This window comes from Rhineura floridana, chromosome 1 (assembly GCF_030035675.1).
Source record: "Rhineura floridana isolate rRhiFlo1 chromosome 1, rRhiFlo1.hap2, whole genome shotgun sequence".
NCBI lineage: Eukaryota > Metazoa > Chordata > Lepidosauria > Squamata > Rhineuridae > Rhineura > Rhineura floridana.
The window spans coordinates 323493264-323518228 of NC_084480.1; the positions used below are offsets into that span (position 1 = coordinate 323493264).

Below are 24965 nucleotides of genomic sequence, written 5' to 3' on the forward strand. Positions count from 1 at the left end.
ATTGGTGCATAATAAGGTCTCCCTCATTCACGATTTAATTGTGGATGAGGCAGCCGATCTGGCATGTATAACCGAGACCTGGGTGGGTGAGCAGGGGGGAGTCAGTCTGTCCCAGCTATGTCCACCAGGGTACCTGGTCCAGCATCAGGGTAGACCTGAGGGTCGGGGAGGGGGGTTTGCTGTGGTCCAAAGGAGCTCCATCTTCCTCTGCAGGCACCCTATCCATGTGACTACTGGTCTGGAGTGTTTGCACCTTATGTTGGGTCAGCGGGACAGACTGTGGATTCTGTTGGTGTACTGCTCACCCCACTCCCAACAGACTCCCTAGCTGAGCTGACGGAGGTGGTCTCGGGTGTACTGTTGAGATCCCCCAGACTGTTGGTTCTGGAGGATGTCAACATTCATGCTGAGGCCACCTTATCATGGGCGGCTCAGGATTTCATGGTTTCCATGACAACCATGGGACTGTCCCAATATGCCATTGGCCCAACATATGTAGCAGGGCATACTCTAGCTCTGGTTTTTGCAACTGGACATGGAGTTGGTAATCTGAATGTGGGGGGCCTTACATCAGTCCCTCTGTCATGGACAGATCACTGCTTGCTGAAGTTTAGACTCACAGCAGCTTTTCCCCTCTGCAAGGGTGGGGGACCTATTAAGTTGGTCCGCCCCCAGAGACTAATGGATCCGGATGGTTTCCAAAGGGCTCTGGGGAGTTTTCCGGCTGATAGGGCTGGCGCTCCTGTCGAAACCCTGGTTGAACTGTGGAATACAGAAATGACCCGAGCGGTTGACATGATTGCTGCTGAGCGCCCTCTCCTGTGTAGAGCTCGTACGGCTCCATGGTATACCCGAGCTGAGAGCGATGAAACAATATAGGAGACGGCTTGAGTGCAGATGGAGGCGAACTCCTAGTGGATGCAATTATACACTGGTAAGTGCCTATGGTAAGCTGTATTTAGGGGCAGTGAGGGCAGCAAAAAAACAATATTTTGCTGCCACTATCAAATCATCAATCTGCCACCCAGCGGAGCTCTTCAGAATTGTCCAGGGGCTATTACACTCTGGCCCCAGGGACATGGTAGAACCATCTGAGGCCCGCTGTAATGAATTTGCTAGGCACTTCTAGGATAAAATCTTTAGCATCTGCCAGGACTTAGACTCCAGTGTTATAGCAGGTGAATCAAGCGAGGTATCCAGAGCACAGCCTTGTCTCGATTTCTTGGATGAGTTTCAGTTGGTGCAGCTTGAGGACGTTGACAAGGTGCTTGGAAGCTATGTGGAAGAGCTCTGATCCAAAACCAGGAAGGAGTCTCTTGGTCTCAAGGTTTTGCACCGAGACCCAGAGTCTCTCCCCGGTTCTGTCCCGGCAGTCCTTTTATGTGTTCCTTGAGAGCGTTGGAGCTCTGATGTTCCACGGCCCCCCTTATCCTTTTCTCTCTAGATTCAAGCCTCGTTTTAAAAGACTTTTTCCTCTCTCCCCCTCCTGCCAAAGAGGGTATGAAAGTCTGGTGATTTTGTGTACGTGTGTGTGTATCTGCATATGTATTTCTGAACTTGAAACACTGAGGCTCCTAACAATGGGATTCACTGTGGGTGAGGGAATTTTGCCAAAGGAAGAGATAACATTTATGCAGAACATTTATGCAGTTAGTTACTTTTTGTATCTCAACAGCTGTCCTTGTTCTTCGTCTGCACACTACCTCTGGATTGCATGACAAGTCACATAAGAAGGTGTGGGGTGGGAATTGTAATTTTAGCAGGCTCCATGGCCCTGCCTCGTAACAACAGTGTATCCACCAAGAAGACTAAAGTCTAGTTTCTAGTTAGTACTGAAGGAGACAAGAGGAATATCTTGGCAGGGCTTGGTGTACTACACTACAAGGTTCAGCAGTTTCATACTATATTATATATTATAATATATATACTATATTGCAGAGGTTCCCAAAGTATGGTCCTTCATTCAGGTGGTCCGCAACATGTTCTGTAAAAACACAATTGAAAATCATACCGCCTCTAGCACAGCACATTGCAATTGCTACAACAGGCAGAAAAATTATGAAGTGGCCAATCTAGACTCAGCAATTTTCAAGTAGTCTGTGGGGGGGAGGGAAAGGTCGGCACTCTGTATTGTGCTCTGATGAAATGCTTTTCAGTCCTCTCCAAAAGGAAAGAAAAAATCATTGAGTAGAGGGACTTTGAAAGCTGTCCTTTATTTCTGGAACTTTTTGCTTTGTTTTGTTAAGGTACACAACATTACAGTCAGGCAAGTTTAAGATGTGCTTGCACAATAGTTCTTCATGCACTTAGCCCTATAGCATTAAAGCGGAAGAACAGAATGTGCAGAGAATAACCCCGAGAAATGCTTCTTCCCCCCACCCCCCAACACATACACTTTGGAATCAGAAAGCTGGCTGTGTGAATGGCATAACTGGTGTTCCAAAGCTGCTATCCTCTGTGACAGAATAGAAAGGGAGCGTTTTCAGTGAGTGTGTATGTGCACGTTCAATGGAAGTGCATCAAAAGCACTTAATAGGAGCGTAAGAACACTGCCTTCCTGGGTCACACTAAAGGGAGTAAGTATTCTAACACTCTGTGGCCAGCTAGATGCCCAGAAGCAGGACAGGAAAGGAAAACAGCCAGCCCTTCTCTTTAGTGCTTATTATTATTTATTATTACTTATTTATTTTGTTTATGAATTGCTTCCTATAAGACATCCTGAAGTGATTTACAATATAATAAAATGAATATGAAATAGTTGCATATATAAAAACAGTTAAAGCAGTTGCATATATAAAAAAACCATTTTTAAAAATGATACCCACACACATATATGGAAAACAACAACAGCACATACATGAAATCAATGAAATCCAATACAGAGACCAACTGGAGACTAATCTCCAGTTAGAAGGCTTGTTGAAAGAGGAAAGTCTTCAGTAGGTGCTGAAAATACTATATAGAAGGTGCCTGATGGATATCCAGTGGAAGGGAGTTCCAAAGGGTAGGTGCTGCCACACTAAAGGTGCAGTCACAGTGATTGGTTGGGTATCTAGGGGCGGTGAGACAATCTTTTAGGTGTCATGGTATGGGTATTATGGTTTTTTGCCCTTCAGAAAACAAAAAGATGTAAATGGTGTCTTTAGCTCCATGGTCAGGTTTGCAATATATAACCAAAACTGTCTTCACAGATTGTACGAAGTTTCTAAGCTTAACTCCGTTAACTTGTTTTCTGTGTTCTGAAAAGCAGTAGAAGTCACCTCTAGAAGCTTCATCCTAAGCATTTATTCTGAACTTATGCCATTTTTTATATTTTGCTTCTGGTCTCTCTACCCTCACCTGTCTTTCCCTCTTGCCTCCCCCACGCATATCTGATGCACAGACATTCCAAAACATTCCGGAGAAGTTGTTCAGACCCTTGCTGGATTAATCAGCATGATTCATGTCTTTATGGATGCTAATTGAAGATTATACTAACCTTTTTGACGCAGACAAATCTCATCTTATTTCAGCCTGCAGAAAGCTACAGAAACTTGTGGAGTGATTATAACTTCTTGTTGTTTTTTACTGTGTTCAGTTGGCAGTTCTGTCGAGTACAGAAGCACAGGCCAGCAGCAATACTCCACATCTGCAGACAGTTCAATGTATGGTGAGCATCTGTGAGTAAGAGGTGGTGTAAAGGAAACAAGCAGTCTCTTGCTGCTACATCTCCTCCACCTGCTGATGAATCAGAGCTATCAAAAGATGCAAACGATTGGCAGCTTCAGAATGTAGAAAACAACTTTTTTTAGGGGCTTTCCTCCCTCCCTTTTACTTTCCAGGTGACTAAGCTGTCAGTCAGAATACTTGTTATACATGAATGTGGCACTGAATCTATGTAGAACAAGAGTTTTGATTGACAGGTTGGAAAAAGAGGTGTCTGGGAAGTGAATTCTGCCTTTCAGATCCAGAGGGTATGTAGGGAGAGCTGGTGGAAATTTCTTGAGTAGATACACAGTTTAGCTGCAATAAAAGTGTGCCTTAGTTACATGATGATTTGGATGGATTTACTAAAAGCTTTATCACCCTCCCCACAGCCTACATTTTTCTTTGGTCCAGAGTGACCTTGTCTAAATATTCTTTGCTCTTATGACCATTGGTTTTCACTTTAACTAATTGCCTTCTCTCATGCAGAGGTAGTTCTCCATCGCTTGCAGTTTTCTTCACTATTCAGTAGTCAGGTCTTGATAATGCCTAGGAACCAATAAGCGTGAAATAGGACAGTGTTAGCTACTGAGAAGAGTCTTCTCAGTGATTGACTCACCTCCTTTCACTCTGACTCGTTTCAGTCTGCAGGAACTGACAAGGAAGCATGGTAGCTCTTCTCAGTGGCCAATACACTCCCCTTTCATGCTGATTGGCTTGTAGGATGCTGGAGACATAGGGACCCTGCTCCCAAAAAAGTAAAGTGTCTAAGACCCCTTGAGACCCTGCACGACTACACCCTGTCTACTGATCTAGGTAACCATAGGCATATTGTGGTTCTTTGCTGTAAATCAGGAGTTTTCAGACTGTACTACTGGATTTTGTAAGAAACTTTAGTGTTTTACCCCTGTTTATATTTGAGACTGCTTCAAAGACCTCCTCCTGGGTGTGTTGTTGGACACCAGACGCAGTACTGGATTGTTATGACATAAATCAGTAGGCCGTGCTTTGGTCTGATGGAGTGGAATCCTCCCCCCCCATATTTTTATTTATTTAAAAATATTTGTAGATCATCTTTCTGAGTACAATTTTGTCAAGATGGCTTACATTTTTTTAAAAATCAGGAAAACAAAAATGAAGCTGAATATAACTTCTACAAACTCCCAAGATTGATAACCAGAAGTACAATGCACCAACATATTTTCCACAAAACCTTCAGTTAAAATGATCTCAGAGAGAGTCGTTGATGTGCTGCGGAACGGAGATTACTGAGCGAACTTACGTATGTGTGTATTTGAATTTGCTAAGATTCTACCTTCCCTGCAAATTAGTCAGACAGAGACTTTCAGCTTCAAAATAAGAAATAACTACTTTATTCTGGAAGTTCATACTTGATAGGAAAGAGTTCTATAACTAGCTAAGTTGGAGCAGCCGGCATTGGTCCCCGTGCTGGCCCTCATGCTGTTTGAGAAGAGAGACAAAGGGAATATGTCTGCTCCACTCTCGATAAAGAAGAACTGGAAAGGCAGGAAGGAACTGGGATCAACTGGGATCCTTTGCATATCAGTCTAGCAGGCAAGGGGGAGACAGCAGGAGTTCAAAGGACAGGTATAGCCTAGCAGCCAAGAGGTCTCCCTAGCTACCCTTTTTAACCCCTTGCAGTCTCAAACCCGCAAGTTGGAGTTGAACCTCATACATTCCAACACCCCTTCTCAACAAGAACTTGGTTCATTCTACAAGGTGCATCTTGCCTCGTAGTTTCTGGTGTTGGACTTTGCCCAATGGTTTGGTCAAAGCATCCGCTGTCATCTCTTCTGTTGGACAGTAGGTCATCTCTAGAAGTCCTTTCTCCCTTATATCCTTTAGGTAGTAGAACTTCACATCAACGTGCTTCATGCAAGAACTTTGCCCTTCTGATTCCGTGAGTCTTATGCAGGCTTGATTGTCCTCAAATATTCTCATAGGCTCTGTTTCAGATATGCCCAAGTCTAGTAGAAGCTTGCGTAGCCACAGCATTTCCTTGCATGCCTCATCAGCTGATACGTACTCAGCCTCAGTAGATGAGTGTGCTACAGTCTCTTGCTTTCGACTTGCCCAGCAGATAAGTGACTGCCCATAGTAGAACAAGTTTCCACTGGTTGACTTACGATCTTTGGTGTCTCCAGCCCGGTCAGCATCAAATATCTTGCCACTTTCTTGACTGCTTCCCAGTCTTTCTTGTTTGGCAAGCTGGTTTTTCTGCAAAGGTATCCCACTGCTGCTCCCATGTCTGGTCTGGTTATTGTGCTGATGTACAGGAGTCTCCCTATAGCTTGTCTGTACCTTTCGTTGTCTTCCCAGGGTTGATTGTTCTGGTCTGGTTTCAAGTATCCTACTTCCATTGGTGTAGGTGCTGGATGTGCATCCTTCAGTCCTAGACTCTCAAGTAGGTCTTGAATCTTTTGTTTTTGGTTTAGAAGAAAGGATCCATCGTCCTCCCTTTCAATTTGTATTCCAAGGTAGTATGTGATGTCGCCTAGACATTTCACTTCAACTTCCTTGATTAGATTATTTACTAACTCTTGCTTATCTTGTGGATTCTCATAAGCCAATAGTAAATCATCTACATAAATCAAAATATAAGTCCATTTGTTGTTCTTGAATCTGCTATACAGGCATTGGCCAGCTTCGCCTCTTTTATAGCCTTGTTTCAAGAGCATTTGGTTCAATTTGTCATTCCATGCTCTTGCAGCTTGTTTTAGTCCATAGATGCTCTTTTGCAGTTTGCATACTGGCGTTTCTTTTCCTGGTATTTCAAAGCCTGGTGGCTGTTGCATGTAGATCTCCTCTTCTATTTCCCCATGCAAGAACGCTGTTTTTATATCCGTGTGTCCCACCTGCATTTTCTTGTTAGCAGCAACACCTAGGAGAGTTTTGATTGTTGTATGTTTGACTACAGGAGCAAAAGTTTCATAGTAGTCTTGTCCATACTTTTGAGAGTATCCTTTGGCCACTAGTCTTGCCTTGTATCTCTCAATGTTCCCTTCAGCATTTGGCTTTTTCTTGAAGACCCACTTGCAACCTACAGCTTTCCTGCCTTGAGGAAGCTTGGTAAGTATCCAAGTTTTGTTCTTGTGTAGAGCTTCCAGCTCTTCCTTAGCTGCCTGTCTCCACCTCTCAGCTTCAGCTTTGGGTAAGGCCTCAATATCTTTCCAGGTCTCTGGCTCTGGAAGTTCATCAGCTCTTGCAAGGTAGGACAGTCTCAGTGGAGGTACACCTCTGATGGTACGGTTGGAGCGTCTTGGTGTAGGACTCTCTGCTGCCCCTTCTGGCTGTGCAGGTTCCCCTTCTTGCTCTGATTCCTCACTGTCCTCCAGTGCCGGCATGTTGCTGTAATCTGTAGTACTGTATGGTATTTCTACTTTATCTTCTTCACTGTTGTGGTCTTGGAATGGTGCCCCTTCTGGTTGGAATGCACCTTGACCTTCATCAAAGTAGACAGCTCTTTGGATTTCAGTCCTTTCTGTCTTGGGATTTAGGATTCTGTATCCCTTTTGTTTTGAAGAATATCCAACAACGATTCCTTCTTTTGTAATGTTGTCCAATTTGGTTCTCTTCTGGTGTGGAATGTGACCATACACTTTTGATCCAAACACCTTTATATGAGCCAAACTGGGTATGCGCCTATACCATAATTCGAATGGAGTCTTGTTGCCATTCACCTTTGTTGGCAAACGATTTTGTAGATAGGTGGCAGTATACACTGCCTCTCCCCAATGCTTCTGTGGAGATTGGCATCTTCCAGCATTGATCTCACCATTTCAATAAGGGTTCTGAACTTTCTCTCCGAGACTCCGTTCTGCTCTGGGTTGTGGGGTACAGTGGTTTGATGCTCAGTCCCATTTTCATGCAGAAACTGCTGGGTAGCATGTAACATGTACTCCCCTCCATTATCAAAATGCAGAATCTGTGTTTTTTTCTGAAATTTAATGGTCACCATTGCTACATATTCTTTGAATTTCTGAAGCATTTGTCCCTTTTCCTTCAACATATATATCACAGTGCATCTTGAAAAATCATCAATAAAACTCACAATACATCGGTTCCCACCATTAGAAGGAATTGGCATTTCACAAATGATGCTGTGAATCAACTCTAGGGGCGCTTAGTCTTCCTTTCACTCTGCTTAGGGAAGGTTGGTCTGGTCCCTTTTGCTTTCACACAGCATGTGCATCTTCCCTTTTGTTGGCATGGTTCAACTTTCATGCCTCTTACTAAACCATTCTTTTGAAGGGTAATAATCTTTGCAGTGTCTCTATGCCCTAATCTCCTATGCCATAAATGTAAACATGACTGGGTACAGCAGCCTTTCACAACATTAGCCTGTGGATTTCACTGATCCACTTCATACATTCCGTTTCTCTTAGTAGCCGTGCATAAAATTTCACCATCACGAGAAACTGAGCAGGAATCTTGTTCAAATAACACTTTACATCCTTTGTTTGTCGCTTCACTGACAGACACTAGGTTATTAGAAATCCCTGGCGTTCAGAGCACATTCCTGAGATACATTTCCTCAGTACCGCTGGGCATCTAGCAAAACAGCTTTGCATCCCCTGCCCCTTTAATGGGCAATTCTCGTGAGTCAGCCAGTTTCACTGATCCTTCATATGGGGATAATTCCTCAAACAATGCCCTTTCATTTATCAAATGAACACTGGCTCCTGAATCCACATAGAATTTAGTACTATTGTAACATTTTTCAACTTTAGTTACTTGTAAACCCTTTGCATTTTTCTTTTCTGTCCCTTTAAATTCTTTATTCTTTCCTTCAGGCTTGCCTCTCTTGTCACATTGACCCTTTGAGTGAGTGTCTGAACTACATAAAAAACAAGGTTTAACTTTAGCATCTCTTGATTGCTGCCTTTGTTCCTCAAATCTGCATTTGACAGGGAGCTGGCCAGAAGCTTTTTCTTTACTTAGGAAAGAGGAGACACTGTCTTCTCTTGCACCTGCTTTCTGAGACAAATATTCTCTCACTTCTGAAATAATCTCATTTAAAGTTTTGTTTTGTTGTTGTAAAATAAGTACAAAAGTTTCCCTTGTTTTGGGTAGGGAATCTAGAAATAAAGCAATTTGAACAGGTCCATCCAAAACTGTGCCTGCTTCCTCTATCCCTTGGATTAACATCATGGATTTAGTAAATGTTGTTCAAATGAATCATCCCTCATTTGCAAATTAATAAGGCTTCTTAACATTGCAATTAAGTGCCCTCTGCTTTTCCACTGATGATGGGATTCAAGCCTATATCTCTCTGGCATTTTTACAGTTCATGATCAAAGGGTTCTGGGAGTTACTCATGCATTTCGTAATGATGTCCTCTACTGTTTTGTCTTTCTCCTTCCAAACCTTTTGTACTTCCCGAGAAGCATCTCCTGGTTCCAATCTTGTAATCACGTCCCACATCGTTTGTTGCTTTAGATGATTTCTGATTCGGAATGACCACAGCTTCCACTCTCTGGGAACCAACTTGTCGAGATCATGCTGCTCCGGCACGGTAGCCACCCTTAAGTAAAGGCTAAACTCTTTTCACTGACTAAAAAACTCTGAAGGTCTCTACTAGCTTCCTTGATTTGAAACACAAAAGAAGCTCCTTAATTGCTCAAATATCCATTTGCATGGCTGGGCTGCATAACCTCTCAGAGAGACGTTGATGCGTTGCCGAACGGAGATTACTGAGCGAACTTTGTGTGTGTGTGTGTGTATTTGAATCTTTGCTAAGATTCTACCTTCCCTGCAAATTAGTCAGACAGAGACTTTCAGCTTCAAAATAAGAAATAACTACTTTATTCTGGAAGTACATGCTTAATAGGAAAGAGTTCTATAACTAGCTAAGTTGGAGCAGCCGGCATTGGTCCCCGTGCTGGCCCTCATGCTGTTTGAGAGGAGAGACAAAGGGAATATGTCTGCTCCACTCTCGATAAAGAAGAAGAACTGGAAAGGCGGGAAGGAACTGGGATCAACATCCTTTGCATATCAGTCTAGCAGGCAAGGGGGAGACAGCAGGAGATCAAAGGACAGGTATAGCCTAGCAGCCAAGAGGTCTCCTCCCTAGCTACCCTTTTTAACCCCATGCAGTCTCAAACCCACAAGTTGGAGTTGAACCTCATACATTCCAACAAATGAAACATCCCAGCCAAGGAAATATCACTTGTATAGGCCACTCGAAACGAATAGGTTTCAGTTGGCGTAAAAGGACTTTCAGAAATGGTAATGAATTTCAGAGCTGTGCAGCCACCATGGGGTAGACGCTCTCCTTCTTGCCCACCAGTTTCACTGATCTAAGTGGCAGACAAATGAAGAATGTTCCTGTTGTCTATCTTAATGTGCAGGCCGGTAGGTGGTCCTTCAAATAGCTCGGGCCCACATTGTTTAAGGCAGGGGAAGCCAATGTAGCACCTTCCAGAAGTTGTTGGACAACAGAGAGCTATTTGCTATGGGCGGTTTAAAAATGAAACAAATAAATAAATAAAATAAACTCCTATCAGGCCCAGCCAGCATGGCCAATGGGCAGGGGTGATGGGAGTTTTAATCCACAACACCTGGGCAGTGCCATGTTGATACCCCTAAAAGTTAAAACCAGCATTTTAAATTGGGCTCAGAAAAGCACTGGCAACTAGTGCAACTAGTGTAATAATGGGTATCATGATCCAGGTGCCTTGCCCCCATCGGACTCCATTGGTCACATTTTGAACCAGGTGAATTTTTCAAACTACCTTTAAAAGCAGCTCCAAGTAAAGTGCATCACAGTAATCAAGACTAGAGCATGGATTAATGTGCTAGGTTCAGCCTCTCCAGCTAGTGCTTCAGATGACACACCAGCTGAAGTTGGTGGAATACACTCCTGGCGACCACCACTGTCACCTGGGCCTCCTCAATAAGTGCACAGAAATTTCGCCTTTGTTGCTCCCCTGACAATTTCTCATGCCTTAGACTCCTTCAGAGGTGTTGCTTGGTTGGTTGTATTTAAGTGTATCTTCGCTTTTGCTTTTTTTTTTTAACTGTTGCTAATATTTTGGGGCAATTTGATTGGTTTTGTATAGTGCTCTGAATCCCAAATGGAGATGCATTCTTTATATTTGTCCTGTAATAGCTGAGGGCTGTTTTTGTTAAATATTTTTCAATTGCCCATGAATTTTTGGATGTGTTATATTGGACACCACTTATCACAGTTGTCCTATGTTTCTGTTCATTGTTTGCCCATTGTACTGGTAGCTGACTTTGTTAGAGTATAAACGAGCTATCATTATTCTATTGTCATGCATGTAAGGATAGTATCATTGACTTCTAAGACATCATAAGGAACTATGTTGCTGCCTCTTGTCTCGTCTTTCTTCATCAAAGTGATGCAAATATTCTTTCCTGTCAAGGCAATGACTCCTTAGCCATTGTGTTATTTGTTGGATTATTCTGATTCTATTCCTGATAAATTCAGCAATTTAAACTAGGTTGTGAAATTTATATATGCAAACTCTAACAACTTATTCACAAAGCAATTTCTGTAAGCATCACTTTAGGAGGTGGCCACATCTTCCTGTCAAGTTCATCTCAAAAAGGATATTATAGAGTTGGAAAAGGTTCAGAAGAGGGCAACCAGAATGATCAAGGGGATGGAGCGACTCCCTTACGAGGAAAGGTTGCAGCATTTGGGGCTTTTTAGTTTAGAGAAAAGGCGGGTCAGAGGAGACATGATAGAAGTGTATAAAATTATGCATGGCATTGAGAAAGTGGATAGAGAAAAGTTCTTCTCCCTCTTTCATAATACTAGAACTCATGGACATTCAAAGAAGCTGAATGTTGGAAGATTCAGGACAGACAAAAGGAAGTACTTCTTTACTCAGCGCATAGTTAAACTATGGAATTTGCTCCCACAAGATGCAGTAATGGCCACCAGCTTGGACGGCTTTAAAAGAAGATTAGACAAATTCATGGAGGACAGGGCTATCAATGGCTACTAGCCGTGATGGCTGTGCTGTGCCACCCTAGGCAGAGGCAGCATGCTTCTGAAAACCAGTTGCCGGAAGCCTCAGGAGGGGAGAGTGTTCTTGCACTCGGGTCCTGCTTGCGGGCTTCCCCCAGGCACCTGGTTGGCCGCTGTGAGAACAGGATGCTGGACTAGATGGGCCACTGGCCTGATCCAGCAGGCTCTTCTTATGTTCTTATGTTCTTATTTCTGTAGTCACTGGGCCCATTCGCACTGTAGCTGACTTCAGCTGAATTGCAGATTAAAGAGGAAGCTTTTGTCATCGCGATAGGGTTTAAAGGTTCACATTTCTTACCTTATATTAGCCCTCAAACTGCTTTTTCCCCGTTCATACTGAAGGGAAAGGGTTAATCTCACAGCTTCCTAATCACCATGCCCTCTTAAGGTTAAAGTATCTCTTCCTCTGGTTACCTTGGTAACCGAGCATGCTCAGTTTGTTCCAGAGTAAAAAAAAAACAGGGAGAAGGAGGAAGTGGGTGGGGATTGAAACTCGAAGCACAGATGGTTTTTCCTTCCATTTTTGGATTTAAAGTGGATTCATTTACTCCGGTTTTAAAGGGGAAAGCAGCGAGATGCCTCCCCTTTGCCTCCTACGTCATGTGCTCACTGCAAATTTAACAGGTAAGCAGGGAGGCTTGATCTCAGATTAAAGTGCCGTGTGAATGAGCCCACTGTAACATAAATGAATATGTGTTATGCTATAGCCTCCGTGTCGCAGAGAGGTAAGCGGCGGTAATGCAGCCGAAGCTCTGCTCACGGCCAGAGTTCGATTCCAACGGAAGGAGGAAGTCGAATCTCCAGTAAAAGCGGACGAGGTCCACTCAGCCTTCCATCCATCCGTGGTCGGTAAAATGAGTACCCGGCATATGCTGGGGGGTAAAGAAAGGCTGGGGAAGGAACTGGCAATCCCACCCCATATAAAAAAAAACACGGTCTGCCTAGTAAACGTCGCAAGACGTCACCCTATGAGTCGGAAATGACTCGCACTATAAGTGCAGGGACACCTTTACCTTTTTATAGCTAAAAAAATCCTAGACTGCACTACTTCTATGATTCAGCATTGTCCCATTAATGTTTGACTGGGTGCCTACAATGTAATTTGTTGAGTTCTCAACTTTTTGGGATACAAAAAGAGTTGACTCTTTCAGCAATAGAGACCAAAAGTCTTGGTATCACTTGTGTCATATGTTAAAATTCTGGAGGAATTTCTGAAATAATAGAAATTAACTTTGAAACTTGTCAGTTTAGTAAACATCGTTCTTCATTTTATTTCCATTCTGTTTTCTGAAACTTTCTAGCAGGGCTGTGGAGTCGGAGTAGTGGAGTTGGAGTCAGAGTCGGGAGCAATTTTGGGTGGAGTTGGAGTCGGTAGAAATGTACCGACTCCGGCTTCAAAATAAATTTTAATTGACAAATTTTTTAAAATATAAATTCAAAATGTCAAAGAAGCTTCCCATGAAGTCAGCTGTAGTTGAGCATTTCACCATAACTCAAGATGGAAAACATTTTGTGTGTCAGTGTATGACACAGGACCCAGATGAAGACAAATGCTGTGATGCCAAGATCAGCGCATATTCAGGCAGCGATAAAAACGCTCCTATGAGAGCTTCCAATTTAAAAAGACATTTACAGCCCTTTCCAGGGCTGTGGAGTTGGAAGCAATTTTGGGTGGAGTTGGAGTCGGACGGTAGAAAAATAGAGGAGTCGGAGTCGAAGGTTTGGCATACTGACTCTACAGCCCTGCTTTCTAGAAAGATTGCCTTCAGGATTTTAAGTTTTCAGTCACAGATATGAGGACTAGAATCTAATTGTACTACAATAAGTGAAATCTGGGCATTCTTGGCATTGTAGCTGAATGTTAGGTGTGCTTCATTAAAGAAAATACCCACCTACCCTTGACATAAGGTGATGCTACAGTTATCTTTATGTGAGCAACTTTTTTAAAAGCAGGAACCACATTTTCAGTTGAGCACTGGACACTAATCTGAGCGGGCACATTAGCAAATGAGTTTTAACCCATTCCTTCCCACTATGAATAGCAACAAAAGCTTTAGTAGATTTTTCCCACAGTGCACAGTGCACTTCAAGTGCTGGCTCCTTTGTTTGTGTTTTGGCTGTCTAACACAAATTAGAGTCATTAATATTGTATTTATTTATTTCTTCCTATGAAGCATCTCAAAGTCAATTCACAATAAAGAATAAGGACAATTAAAACATCCACAATAAAACATATATCAAACAATTTCATATATTAAAAAAAATGAAAACTCTTCCCAAGCCTCTTTTGTTCACACACTTTAGTGTGTGCTTTCATTGAAGAACCTGGTGTCTGCATATTGAAGTGGGAAGCTGAGATACATGCCAAGAACGGCTATGCTTGGTTTCTGTTTGGAAGCATCTTCGGAATGGATTGAATCCACCATTACCACCATTATCATCATCATCATCATCATTATTATATTTATATTTATATCCCATCCTTCCTCCCAGCAGGAGCAGGAGCACCATGTGCTAATTTCCTATGCAGTAGCTCTCAAAGGTGCACAAGAATTGAATTTACAGAAATTGTCTAGTAGAATTCCTCTGAGTTCAGAACCTCTTTCTTTCTCCCTCCCTCCTCCTCCTCCGCCTTCAAATATATAGTGTGTTCTATAATATTATTGTTGTTCTTTTCCACAGGATTTGGAGTACGTCCTGAATTGACAGAAACAGTATTGCTTTGGGCTTTTTAGTCTTCCTCACTGCACTCCAAACTTATGCATTGAATGTTGCTGGAAGTACACGGGGCCATGGCAGATGATGATACTCAACCATCCATACCAAAAAAGTGTGGCCCATACATTTCTTCAGTGACCAGCCACAGCTTGAACTTGCTGATCCGCGGGGTAGTCCTGTTTTTAATTGGTGTCTTTCTTGCACTAGTATTAAACTTGCTACAGATTCAGAGAAATGTCACCTTGTTTCCACCTGATGTAATTACAAGTGTCTTCTCTTCAGCTTGGTGGGTACCGCTTTGCTGTGGAACAGCATCAGGTATGTCAGAACAAATGTGGCAGGTGGGATAGGGGGAGGGGAACATTAGGAAAAACATTGTAAGCTCAATTCAGTCTGCCAAGGACCGCAGGGCTTGTGCATAGAAACCCTATTTGTTATTTCTTCCCCTTCTCTCTCTCCCCCTCCCCCTCCCCATTTCCTCCAAGACATATGTGCACATGCACCATGCCAGGATTGTAAAGAGGAATATGAGATCAATGAGTGCCTTTTGTATCTTCACAGAGCCCTCTCTCCAGCCATGGAGCATGAGATTGACAGAGGGTCATGGGAGGTACACACAGATGTAATATTCCACATAGGAACCTGATGTGCTCACCTTGGAAGAGGGATGGGGATTCTGCCACATGCAGATGCTGTCTGCACAGTGGATTGATGCTATTGTGCCACCCAGTTCCATACTTTGCTGCTAGTAGGGAGCAAAATCTTGGTTGCTGTGATGGCTTAGATTCTGGCAGTGGAAAGAGTGCCAGACATTTTTCATTTGTCATTACTTCTCATAGGGCAAACTAGGTGGGACGTTAATCATATGACTGGCCCATGCATGCTGGTTTTTGCTTCTAAATAGAAGCAGGAGGGAGTCCTAATCCGGACCAGTGCTGAACACTTTGCTTCTGCTTCAGTCCCAGTCGAGGATTGTACCTCCCTTCCCATGGCTGCAATTTGGTAAAGAAAAAGCAAGCACAGAGCAATCACTCACTTTCTATTCAGTGGTCCAGCTTTCTTTTTTTTAAAAAAAATCTGATGTATAGTAGAGATATCCTTAAATGGCATGATGCAGTTCTTCTCTTATGTAAGGAGCATGGTATATTGAATCTTGTTTTGAGGTGAATTGATATAAGCGAGACTGCTGGTTGGGGTTGAAGGGGGCTGTAGTCTAAAACATGTGGAAGGCACCTGGTTGGGGAAGGCTGCTGTAAGGGGCTCTACATTTTTGTGGAAGGGTAGGGTATATCCCTCTCCTCTCTCCCAGCCACCAAAACTAAGCAGGATTCAGCCAATACCTTAATGAATCCACTTGCTGCATACAGTCTTTTTATCAGCGGAAACCTCTTGGCAGTAGAGTCAGGGGGCATTACTAAGGGAAAACTCTATTGTAAGTAAACCATAATAAGACAATATTTTTCTGAGGTACTCCTTGTTGGATTCTGATACTGGTCAATAAATGGATATATTGTTTAGGAAACAGATTTTTGTTGTTGCAAAAGATAATCTTCAAGGCTACGTATTTTGCATTATCTAATTACTTTCCTTTTGTACTTTTTCATGGAGTTAATACTCCGCAGATTTCACAGAGGACTTGAATTTGAAAGGAACTGTCTGAGTAACTTGTCTGAATGTGTTGGTTTTCTTCTCTCATGGGGGTGTACTTGGAATATTTTGGTCACAGTTATAGACACGTTTTGTCTCTGAGCTGCCTGTCATAGTTCCTTCTCTCTCCCCCTCCCTCTCTCTCTCTCCCCCTCTCTCTTCCCTCCCTCTCCCCCCCAGTCTGAGATGCTACGCCATCACTCCGCTACATTTTTCTTTTACAGTTGACAGTTCTAGACACAAGCATATTCATATTTGTATGGCTTGATTGTTCTGTGTGTGCCTCCAACCCAGCCTTCTCCAACCTGGTTCCCTCCAGGTGTTTTGGAGTATAGCTCCCCAAATCCCTCACCATTTGCCACAGTGGCTGGGGAAGATGGGCGTTGCAGTCCAACGTGTCTGGAGAACAGCAGGTTGGGGAAGGCTGCTCTAAACTCCTCTTGTTGCATTGCATCTTGGCAAGTAGACATCACATCTGTAATTCTTTACTTAAACAAAACTTATAAGGAAAGAAGAGCATGCCTATAGCACCTTGTATATAACCAGTAAAGAAGCAGCAGCTTGGGACATTTTTCTTTGTTGTTCTTCTAGAACACCACCTGACATAGAATATTAAGATTACCCTAGTGATAAATGGACAGTACTAGCTATGAACATGCTTCCTGTCATAAGTCAATGCTAGCATTTTTTAAAAAAAAGTTTTATAGTTGAAACAGAGAGCTCACAATGCAACATTAAAATCACAAACTTAAAAAACATACATATCATAAAATTGAAGTTGAATATTATAACACCATTGGAAATAAGTTTGTAATGCAGGGCAGCCCTCCCCAGCCATAGGTAACCAAATATTGGACTACAACACCTTATTATCCCTGACTGTTGGCTGTATTGGCTGGGAATGAAGAGGATTGTAGTCCAACATCTGGGAACCCAAAATTGGGGAAGACTGATGTGGGACATAATCTCAACTGCTATTTGTGGTGTTCTGCTTGCACATGGGGACTTTTACAGTTACCATCCCTGTGGTAGCCTCCCATGTTCTCCCTGTCCTCAGGCCAGGTCCCTACAGAGCAGTACCAATGAGATTTGAAAATATGCAATTGGTAGGAAGTGGCACCCATCTCCCGGAGTGTGAGCTGAAGTGCTTTCAGCTTGTTTATGGTGGAGTTTGATTCTCATGCATAATGCTGTTTGCTTGTATGAGTACCTTTCCTCAGTTCCTTTATGCAACTATTTTTTTCCTTATATTATTTATTTATTTATTTATTTAATTACATTTCTAGACCGCCCTATAGCAGAAAGCTCTCAGGGCGGTGTACAACAAGAACTATTGGCTACAGTGGCACTTGATAACACATATATACATATGTTTCATATTTTGGGAAGGAGCCTAACTTTGGACCAAACAGTTGTGCACTGCAGTTACATGTGAACTTATTCCTATAAGAATGAAGGTGCTCGCAGTGACATGAGTGGGATTTTTTTCCTGAAGAAAACTTCCCATTTCTAAAAATATTATGAAACATTGTTTCATATCATTAACTAGTAATGTAATTATGAATGGATACCAATATGTTATCAGCCAACTTAGGAAGCTTCAATGAATGGCAAATTTAGCAGAAATCTAATTGTTTCTTTTCTGTTTTTATTTTTGTTATTTACAGCCGTGATTGGGTTATTGTACCCCTGCATGGATAGACATCTGGGAGAGCCCCATAAATTTAAGCGGGAATGGTCCAGTGTGATGCGGTGTGTAGCAGTCTTTGTTGGCATAAATCATGCCAGTGCTGTATCCTTCTCTATGGTAATGAAGTTGGTAGTGGTGTCTGAACCTTTTCTAGGAGGCCAAAAGCTAAACAAGACCTGCCCTCCTCACTTTACTGGGATTGCACGCATGGCACATTCACTGATGTGGCAGTGAATTTATTAGTCGCCTTTCCATGGTGAACTCAGGGTGATTTACAACAGTTTAAAACCATGTTTAAAATAACTTAATAAACATGATAAAAATGCAGCATAGCCCAAATAAGGCTGGTCACACAACAAGAGCAAGGAGCAATAAAATATTGAGAACTAAAATTCTTGTGAAACAAGAGTTGATAGTAATGGCAAAAAGCACATAAAGTTTTAGCATGGTGGCTGTCCTTAAAGGAGGCACTTTTACAAAACAATGACCACCCTTGGATCATTTCACACCTGCTAAACAAGCATTTGAAACATCATGCCATGGGCCTAGTCCTGAGAGTGGTAGGAATGATCAGCTAGGGATGCTATAGTTAGCTTTAATTTTCAGAGAGCCGATAAGTGGCAAAAGAATGGTTGTGTGATGCTTCCTGACAATCCCTTTTAGGTAAAAATAAATAAATAAATAGTCAGTTTTCCACTGATCTCTGAAACTGATCCTTAACTGCTCACAGAAAGTGGATTTTGCCAACAACATTCAGTTGTCTCTCACACTTGCTGCGCTTTCAATTGGGCTATGGTGGACATTCGATCGATCTCGAAGTGGCTTTGGCCTGGGAATAGGAATTGCATTTCTTGCCACGCTGGTGACTCAGTTTCTTGTCTACAATGGAGTTTATCAGTAAGTGTTTCATGCATAGTAATTTTAATGCGAGGATATTCAAGGCATTGTCTGGCATTGTTGCCAATTAAATACTAAAAACTGTTTGACCCCTTGCCCAACATGCATTAATCCCATTGGAATAAGTAACTTAAGTGTGAGCAATATTGCAACTGAGATGTAGAAAATACTTTGTGTGGGTCTGTCTTTTGCCTTTGAGGCTTCATGCTTCTACTGTTGCCTGCTCTGTTTAAAATGGGGAGGTAAAATGAAAGAGAAGTGTTCAGAGAGTGTGGCATAAGCAAGATCCCAAACTTGTGTTCTCAACCTTGCAGATGGTATTCCTGTTGATGCTCATCCTCTTCCTAGTTATAAGGTCGAGAGGAAAGTTGAGGGGTTTGGGAGAAGTTGCATTGCCAATGACCTCTGAGTGCCATAGCAGCGCAAGGCCAAAACAGCAGCCCTTTCCAATTCCAAACTTGGAACTAGGGAGGGAAGCAGGGACTCTGACCTGGCCTCACATGGAGGTAAAGCATGGGATCAGGGATAAGAGATGGGGCAGGCTTTGAAGCTTTTGCTTGACTCCCAAGGCCGCTCAGACATTGTGTGCTAGACATAAAGTGTCTTGCTGATTGCAATGGAAAATCTGCCATCAGCTCTGCTGTGTAAGGACTGGTCACCCCAGGCACTGCAGCACACTGCTGCTTACAGGTCTTGTGCAAAGGTGCAGTGTACAGTGAGCAAGCTGGAGGCAATCGACTGTGCCTCATTTTCCAGGAACAGATCGTGTGTCAGCTGTGTTGGCACAAGTTGTTACTTGTACCAGTGTCATGTTGGGCCATTCAATAGTGTCAAGAGTGCCAGGGGCTTGTGTTTCTTTGTGCTTTGCATCAGGCTTAACAATTAAAGAAGACTCTTAATCTCATTCTAGATACACTTCTCCTGACTTCCTATATGTGCGTTCCTGGTTACCCTGTATATTTTTTGCCGGTGGAATAACAATGGGGAACATTGGCAGGCAGCTGGCAATGGTAAGTTAGTCTGTCTGTCCTGGGATTATTTGTAGCATACTTGTGAATAATGTCTGCTTTTAGGTGTATGACTCTTCCTTTCCAGGACACATCCAGATAACTGCACTGATATTTAGGAAGTTCTGCATGTGACAGCTTGTGCTCTCCCCCTCCATGTTCTACACTCGCTATGCTGTTCACAATGGCATGTAGTAAAAACTCTAGGTTGTATCCAATGCTGTCTGTGCATGAGCACAATTGACTTCCATGCCTGCAATGGGTTCACCTTCTCGTATCCCCTGCATCCCCATCCCACATGCCTTCCAAATCTGCTCTGGATGGTTGGGGGGCCTTCCAGAGCAGATGGGGGGGCACTTGGTGAGGGGGCTGCAGGGCATAGGAGAGGATGGTGAAGTTATGTGAGCAAACATCTGCTCATGCAACATTGGATTCAGCCTGCAGATGGTAGGAGTAGGGGGGAAGCACCCAGAAAAATGGCAGAACTGCTGGGCTCTATCTGTTTGCATCTTTTTTTCTTGTTGTTTACAGTTTTGTGTTTATATGTACATGTCATTCTCAGAGACACTCACCATTTAACTTCTGCGTTTATTTTGTAGTATGAATGCAAAGTTATTGCAGAAAAATCTCATCATGACTGAAAAGAGCGAAATATACCTTTCTCAAGGAGAATGAATGACAGACTGGGACAAACTTGCACTAAGGAGTACTTAATTATAATGTTTCTAAGCAGTGGTCTCCTTCCCTTGTTTCTTCTTCTGCTTTCACCCTCTACCCCTCAGCCTGTTCTATTTGCAAAATACACTGTTTACTGCAATCTGTGATTGCTATATCTGTAATTCACTTGAAAATCCTGGCATCTTGGGATCTGATCAGTGTGAAATTCAGCTAGAGGGCAACATGCTGGACAAGATGTTGGTTTTTAGACAAGAGCCTTTACTTTCTGAAGTAAACTAGTCTGCCATATGCCATCCGCTAATGTTCCTGTGCCAAATTATATCCCCCCCCCTTTCCTGGTTGCATTCCTTCTTCACTTACCTTGGACAGCTTGGGGATTAGATGTTCTTAGAATGTTGCTATTTTATTATTCTGCAGGCCAGAGTGATGTATAGGTGTCCTGAAAAAGCATAAATATGAAATTAAATAAAAAATATAATCCGAGGCTGTGACTTCACATGTCAGTTGTACATCAGATACATTTATACACAGACAACTTGAACTGTCCTGTCTGTTCAGTATCGTGGGTTGATTGCATCTTGGATGTAAAACCAACCTGCATCATGCTGTGTACAGACAGGTAAGACATCTACTGCAGTCATCATGTCTGTGCCTGTGGCGTATTAAGATTGGTGTTTCTCCATAAATAGGCACACCCTGTTATAGAACTCTTCATCCAACACTAGCAGTAGCATAGCTGCAAGTGCAGACATGGCCGAAATGAAGTGATGTTATTGAGACTACCTGGAAAAAAGTTATTCATGAATGATAGCTTTGTTGTGGAAACAAGAAAATCCAAAGTTCTTTAAATTAGTGAAATAAGTCTCTGTCTATTTGTTGAGAGTTTTACTCTTGATCCTTAAGCCTAAGCTTGGATTCTTGCATGCATTCTGATGACAGAAGGCACAATCTACTGTGAACTTCCATGAAGGCCCTATTGAAATGAATGGATGAGTGTGTTTTGGGATAATTGTCATATGTTACAGCAAACATGAAAAGATCCCAATAGATCAGGGGTGGCTAAGCTGTGAACCTCCATATTTTGTTGAGCTAGACCCAGACCCAGCCAGCATGGACAGTGATTAGGGATGACGGGAGTTGTAGTCCAACAACATTTGGAAGGCCAGATGTGTCCCATCCCGATAATAGACTGTACTTGGTTAAGCAGACTTTAAGAAGACAGGAATATGAAAACAACCTTCACACGTATTACTTATGGATGGTAGAGGTGGGAAATCCCTTACTGGTGATGAAGCTCCAAAGCTGTTGATTATTCATAGAAGCATAAGTTGAATCTGTTCTAAACTTGGCCACTTTCATTGCTTCTATCATTGTGTTCATTTATCTTTAGTGAGCAGCTTCTGCTGCTTTTCTCTTCTTTTTAAGAACGTTTGCTTTTTAAAAGAAATATTCTGTAAAAAGTTTTAGAAAATGATAATTGGTCCAAAGAACAGATGTGTTTAGATAAAATGTTTATTTTTTTAAATAATAATGATGTGTTATGTTATGTTCATTTTAAAAAATTGGAACAGACAAACTAAGCAGCATTTGTAAGGCTTGCGTGCTAATATATGAAGAATATGCAATGGAAGCTTGGAACAAAAATATATTAAAAGGAAAATGCACAATCAATAAAAAAAACAAAAAGCAAATAATATGCAAAATATCAGTGGCTCAGACTTTCAATTTGCTATTGTAGCTTCCTACTGCTGCACTACAATATCTCCAGCTTGGTTGTATGGACTTAGTATTATGGAGAAAGCACTTAAGAATTAATGCATTTCCTTATACTCCCCTTCCCACAATGAAATGCAAGCACTTAGTGTATATTTATATGATTTAATTTTAAAACATTTCCTTTAATGGAGTGAATGTTACTCAGAATGATGGAGATGCTTTAAAATTAAGCTAACAGAGAGCTGAGTATTGTGATCCTGATCCATCATAGCTGTGATTCTGCTAATTAATAATTGTTGGTCAAACCAATTGTTTAAAGTGTTTTTCTGAGTTTGTTAAGTAGTGACATGAGAATATTTTGGAGGCTTAAATCTGGCAGTTTGGCCCTTGGAAAATAATTTAGGGCTATAGTCAACTAAGTCCTACTCATAGTAGACCCACTGAAATTAATGAACCTAAGTTACCCTATTAACTTAAAAGGGTCTACTTTGAGTAGCAGTAACATTGAATACCACCTTTCATGATTAAACTGGGGTACCACCAAGGCCGGCCCCAGGCATGCCGGGGCCCTTGGGCACCAGCCTGCCCTGAGCCCCAGCACTCCCCTTCTGCGATTCGTTGCAGGATTGGTACCACGGATTGCAGGGTGGGAGATCCCAAGCCGCCCCCCATTCCCTCACTCTACTTACCTTTCTCTGTGGTGTTCTTTCGGCAGCGCACCTGCACCTGCAGGTTTGCCATCAATCAAGGTGGTGGCTGAGGTTTTCCTAAGGAGCTGAAGCCTCTGCCGCCATCTTGGTTGATGGCCTGCACGCATGCTACACATGCATATGGCTGCCATTAACCAAGATGGCAGCAGAGGCTTCAGCCCCTTAGGGAAACCTCGGCCGCCAGCTTGATTGATGGCAAATCTGCGTGTGGAATGCACGCAGCTGCAAAAAACAGCAGAGAGAAAGGTAGGTGAAGCAGGGCAATGGCGGGCGGCTCTGAAGCTCCTGCCCTGCTATCCGCTGCAGCAATCCTGCCACAGATTGCGGAAGGGGAGCGCAGGGGCCCCTGTAGCCCCAGGGCCCCTCGGCCAGTGCCCCACCTGGCTGCCCTTTAGAACCCACCCTGGGTACCATTGTGGGCAACAGACCAATGGGATATGTGGGGCTTCTAAGTGAACTGCACAAGAGATCTCTTACCATTTCCTGGTCACTTTGTGTGCTCCAAGACCTTTCTGTATATGGGTGGGCTTGGAATGAATCAGAAGAGAGCTAGTAGCTATAAAGGAGATCATCTTCTGCTTCACAATTATAATCTAGGGCAACTCTTGTTTAGGAGTAAGCGGCCTTGGAGTGGAGCAGGCTCTGTTTTCCCACAGTTTTCTGAATCTAGTTAGCATGAAATATGGATGGAATTATGAAAGCATGAAGGGCAGTGGTGTGGCACCTCAGTATGGCATGTGGTAGCTACAGTGGTGGTTACTCATGGCTATGTCAATTGAAAGTTATGAATACTACTGTATTATGTAACAGACTTGGTAAACCTTGGAGGGCTTGTTGCCAGTTTCAGGTCTTGCCTGCTGTTGTATCACATGGTCTTTGCACATAGCTGGAAAAGTTTTTCATCCATCTTGCTGAAGAACTCCAAGACAATTTAAGTGTGATGATAACCCTTAAAAACATGAAGATGTATGTATCTCAACTTTTGTATTTTAAGTTTAACATGAAGATTGGCACCTTTGTATATCATAATTGCCCCCTGGGCATCCTTGCATACAGTGTCTTTCACTGTTTGTCAGTGATAGCACATGGGCAGTTTGAAAATGCCACTTGGAATAAACTGAGTGACTCCTCCATGTTTTTTAAGCCAACAATGCAAAGTCCTACCCATCATCCCAAAGTCATTCTTGTGGACTACTGTTTTCTGTTGATAAGTAGTTTTGCATTTAACAAAACTTTTGTTGATTTTTATATATCTGTTGGCCAGTACTCGAATTTTGGGAGGAGGGTTTGTAATGTGAATGCCTTAATTACCGTTGTGAGAAAAGGCAGCTACTGTATAATGTGTAATTATAATATTAGACTCTCTTGAAAATGTTCTGTAGAGGAGAAATAAGGTATATTTTAGATACAACTTTATAAGCACTATAAACTCTTCACTAGTTGTGAATTGTAAAGGTTGATGATGTTTACTTCTTCACATTGCTATTAAAAACAAAAAGATGTATTAACTATAATTACAGCCTTGTTGAACTGGTTTCTTTTTCATTCTCTGAGAAGCAATAATTCATAATTCTCTCAAAGCTATCCTATTTCAAAAATCAACTAGAACGCTGGCTGTTGAATGGTTATGGAGCACCTGTAGAAATGCTACAAAAAGCCCATTAATACACATAAATCAGCAACTACCCTGAGTCAACATGATTTTGGCATAATTGGGCCTTTTTTACGTTTCTCGTTTTAAGTATACTATTTCTATAATTTGGGAATAAAGAGCTCTTTTCAGGGCTTTCTTTGTTAAATTTATAATTTTTATCCAAGATGGATCTACTCTGCACTTCTTCACTTGAGCATAAATAGTCAATAGATAATCCGGACCAACCATTTTCATAGCCTGTGTCACTCAATAATTGACCTCTCCATCCTCCCACCATAATTTCCCCCATCCTGTCCTTCTCCAGGTAGCACCGAAAGCGACGAGCCAGAAAGGAGGTACAATCATCCGGCCTTCCTCTGATGTTCCGTTCAGCACATCTTCGCCTCTGGTTGAACTCTGCTCCAGTTTTGCCCATTGTTCAAAATTATAACTTAAGAAAATTGATATAAAAAGCGGGCCTAGAGCTGGGAGCTGGAGGCCTCCTTGTTCCAGCTTTCTAAAAGACACTGCCCTAGCCTGAGGATAATGAACGGTTCCCCAAAGG

General features: G+C 42.4%; 1 protein-coding gene across 2 annotated transcripts in view; it reads left to right on the forward strand.

Annotated features, from left to right (window-relative positions):
- The window catches only part of LOC133375550 (insulin-induced gene 2 protein), a 25713-nt gene extending 3669 nt beyond the window's left edge, over nucleotides 1–22044 (forward strand). The window contains exons 2-6 of one of the 2 annotated variants that reach the window (XM_061607309.1): nucleotides 14387–14740; nucleotides 17737–17861; nucleotides 18490–18656; nucleotides 19567–19666; nucleotides 20263–22044. In XM_061607309.1, coding sequence (XP_061463293.1) covers nucleotides 14473–14740; nucleotides 17737–17861; nucleotides 18490–18656; nucleotides 19567–19666; nucleotides 20263–20304 — 702 coding nt within the window. In that variant the 5' untranslated portion in view covers nucleotides 14387–14472 and the 3' untranslated portion in view covers nucleotides 20305–22044. The remainder of the gene's footprint in view (nucleotides 1–14386; nucleotides 14741–17736; nucleotides 17862–18489; nucleotides 18657–19566; nucleotides 19667–20262) is intronic. The other variant, XM_061607310.1, reaches the window with a different exon arrangement.
- Nucleotides 22045–24965: the final 2921 nt, after the last annotated feature.